The sequence below is a fragment of the Lipotes vexillifer genome, unplaced genomic scaffold (genome assembly GCF_000442215.2).
Source record: "Lipotes vexillifer unplaced genomic scaffold, Lipotes_vexillifer_v1.1 scaffold1770, whole genome shotgun sequence".
NCBI classification, from domain to species: Eukaryota; Metazoa; Chordata; class Mammalia; order Artiodactyla; family Lipotidae; genus Lipotes; species Lipotes vexillifer.
The window spans coordinates 79,095-82,372 of record NW_006796074.1 but is presented as its reverse complement, the minus strand read 5'-3'; the positions used below and the strand labels follow the sequence as shown (position 1 = coordinate 82,372).

Here is a 3,278-nt window from a genome sequence, read left to right as displayed (position 1 = left end):
TGGTCCCCCCCCCCCCAAGCCCGGCACCCCTCAGGCCTGGCCCCTGTCCACTGGAGCGGGGAGCACGGGTGCCGTGGGTGACTCCGAGCTCCTCCTCGTCCCCCCCCAGGCCTGAAGACCATCGTGGGGGCCCTGATCCAGTCTGTGAAGAAGCTGGCCGATGTGATGGTCCTCACGGTCTTCTGCCTCAGCGTCTTTGCCCTCATCGGCCTGCAGCTCTTCATGGGCAACCTGAGGCACAAGTGCGTTCGCAATTTCACAGTGCTCAGCGGCACCAACGGCTCCGTGGAAGCCGACGGCCTGGTCTGGGAATCGCTGGACCTCTACCTCAACGACCCAGGTGCTGACTGGCTCTGTGGCCCAGGCAGGGCTTTGTGGGGCCACCTGGGCCGAGCATCTCCCACACAGGCCTCCTTCTGAGGATGCCCAAGCCCTACCTGCTCCCCCAGAGACCTGGCTGCGTGTCAGGGATCCCAGCCCCTGCCCTTTGGGGCTCTGGGAGAGAGGACAGGAGAGGAGCAGACTCAGCACCTGTCCTCCTGAGTTCTCAGGCTAGATGGGGAGATAACACTTGAAGAATGGGAAGGATGGAGAGGTAGATAGGAGAATGGCAGCTACAACATTTGAAGGGTCAGGAATGGTGAGGAGACCAGCCTGTCAGCAGGGAGAGGGGTTTCGCTTGGGAAAGGGTGGGGGGACCGAGCTGGGGTAGTTTGTGAGGCTTCAGAGTAGAGGCCCCATTTACTTGGCATGGGCTTTGTCACTTGACTTCAGTGATCCTTGTCAGGATGTTAAGTCCATACCCATGCACCCCAGGACAAGCTCGGTGATTGTACAAAGCCATGTGAGCCCCTCGAGTTGTTTCACTGCCCCATGGGTTACACTTCATCCTCCAGGCTGATGACCAGCACCTCTCTTGACTAGAGCCATCAGTCTAGACCAAAGGTAGATGCTGGTACAAGGCTAGATTCCAGGCCACAAGGACCCCGAGGGCCGTTCTGAAGTTAAGGCCTCTAACATACACCAGCAGTCCACTTTGGAAAAAAGAAATAGATGGAAACTCAATGAGTAAATTTGCTTGTGATTCAGTGTGGCCACGTAGCAGCTGTTCTAAAACGTGTGTGTACACCAAAGTCACCTGGAAGGCTCTGGAAAACACAGACTGCTGGGCCCCACCCCACGAGTTTCTGAGTCAGTAGCTCTGGAAAGTTACCTTTCTAACCAGTTCCCAGTTGATGCTTGATGCTGCTGGTCTGGGGACCACACTTGGAGAACTGACACCTAAGACTAAGGCAGGTAGTGGGGAGTGATGGGGACTGATGGATGGTCACAGAGTGGAGGCGACAGGGCTGATGTCCTATGTCTCATCTGGTCCAGCCCCAGCCATGTCTGGACAAACCCCTGCCTCCTGTTCAGGGCCTCTCTTGACCCAGGTTGGCCACCTGAGTGATTGGGGCAGGGTCCGGAAGCTCCCTGTGGGGATTTTCTGAGTGCACCTGGGGACACTGGCAGCTGAACGTCGGAGGAGGAGCCAGAGGAAGCCCAGGGAATCAGCCAGGGTTGCCTCAGACCTGGTCAGGCAGAGGGCAGAGGTCAGGCAGAGGGCAGAGGAGCAGACGGAAGACCCCCAGCAGTGTCTACCTCCCCAAAGCCCAGGGTGCAGTTTGGAACCCCCAGGAGTCTGGGCCACACGTGCCTCTCACCACTGGATGCTTCTCTTCCAGAAAACTACTTGCTCAAGAATGGCACTTCTGATGTGTTACTGTGTGGGAACAGCTCTGACGCTGGGTATGTAGCCCCCCCCCCCCGCCCCCCGCAGGGCCACCTCACCCAGCTGGGGGAGTCTCCTTCCAGTGCTTTATCAGCTGACTATGCTTTCAGTTTATGCCCTTGACCCCAGGGACAGCAAGACCTTTCCCTGCCTCCCTTCCCTGCCAGGGCCATGGCAGCTGCCCCCCACCTCCACAGGGAGACAGCTGGGAAGGGGTGAAGAAAGAGATGGGGGTTCGGCTTTTCAGGGAAGGCAAACAGAGCCTTGAAGATGGGACTGGACTTGGGGGGCAGTCCAGGAAACCCTGCAGGGCCTCACACTAGCCCAACCCTGGCCCCGTTCCCTTCCCAAAGCCCCCCAGGGCGGCACCCACCCCCTCCTGTCTTCGCTTCGTCGCTCCTCATCCGTCCATCAGGTCAGAAGTGAGTATGGCCTCCCCTGGCAGCCTAGACTCTCCTCTAGGGCAAGCAGGGCCGGGACCTGCAGCCTGGGTGTGGTACCCAGAGATGCCCAGTAGCCACGTGCAGCTTCCAGGGCCCTGTGCACACTGGCACCTGTGTCAGTGTGACTGTGTCATAGGTTGTTATGGGGAGGGTCACACAGGCTCACCTAAGGGAGGTGCTCTTCGGGGCTGTAGTCCTGCATCTCTGAATATGTAGATCTTCCCTGCAGACCTCAGGGTCTGGGGGAGCAAGGGGGTGGTCATCTTCACTGGAGCCCCTTCTGGGTCAAGGTCATAAATCCCAAGTTGCCCAGCCTGGCTGTGCCAGGGGTTCAAATGGCCGCAGAGCCCTTCCTATCTCTAAAGTAAAAGTCTTAATTTCTTAATTTAGGACATTAGCAAGACACACAGGCCCCTTGGCTGCATCCTCCTACTTGCCAAGTTCCCCTTGCCCCCATCCCCTCTCTCACACACTCACTCCACTCGTGACTCCAGACCAGCGCTCCCTCTTTGGGAGAGAGGCTGTCCCCTCCAGACATGGCCGGGCCCCAGCCCATCCACCCTAGAATCATCCCACAGCCCCGTGGCCGCCTGACCTTTGCCTTGGGCTCCATCCTGTTCACCTCAGCCTCATGCTCCCCCTGTGTGTCTGCACTGTGCCCAACTCCCCTGGCGTAGGCAGGCAGGGAAGAAACCTGAGCCAGGCCCTTGGCACTTCCTCTGGGAGGGGAGAGGCAATGCAGACAGCAGCTGGGATGGTGTGTCACGTGGGCAGAGAGAGCTGGATTTAGGCCTAGCAGCATACAGATGGGTGGAGAAAAGAGGAAGACGGTGTCCCAGGTGGGAGGCACAGCATGAAAAGTCACGGCGGCAGGACCCCGCAGTGTGGCAGTAGGTTTGTGGAGCTAGCGTCTCAGGGGCAGAGGGCCCCTCACAGCGTAGGATAAAGTCAGTGTGTCTGGCCGTAGGACATGTCCCGAGGGCTACAGGTGCCTGAAGGCAGGCGAGAACCCTGACCACGGCTACACCAGCTTCGACTCCTTCGCCTGGGCCTTTCTTGCGCTC

The 3,278-nt window shown here is 58.8% G+C and overlaps 1 protein-coding gene across 6 annotated transcripts in view; it reads left to right on the top strand.

Moving 5' to 3' along the window:
* The window catches only part of SCN5A (sodium voltage-gated channel alpha subunit 5), an 89,788-nt gene that overhangs the window by 22,994 nt on the left and 63,516 nt on the right, over nucleotides 1–3,278 (top strand). For all 6 annotated transcript variants that reach the window (XM_007468134.1, XM_007468130.1, XM_007468133.1 and 3 more), the window contains exons 6-8: nucleotides 110–340; nucleotides 1,725–1,788; nucleotides 3,182–3,274. In XM_007468134.1, coding sequence (XP_007468196.1) covers nucleotides 110–340; nucleotides 1,725–1,788; nucleotides 3,182–3,274 — 388 coding nt within the window. The remainder of the gene's footprint in view (nucleotides 1–109; nucleotides 341–1,724; nucleotides 1,789–3,181; nucleotides 3,275–3,278) is intronic.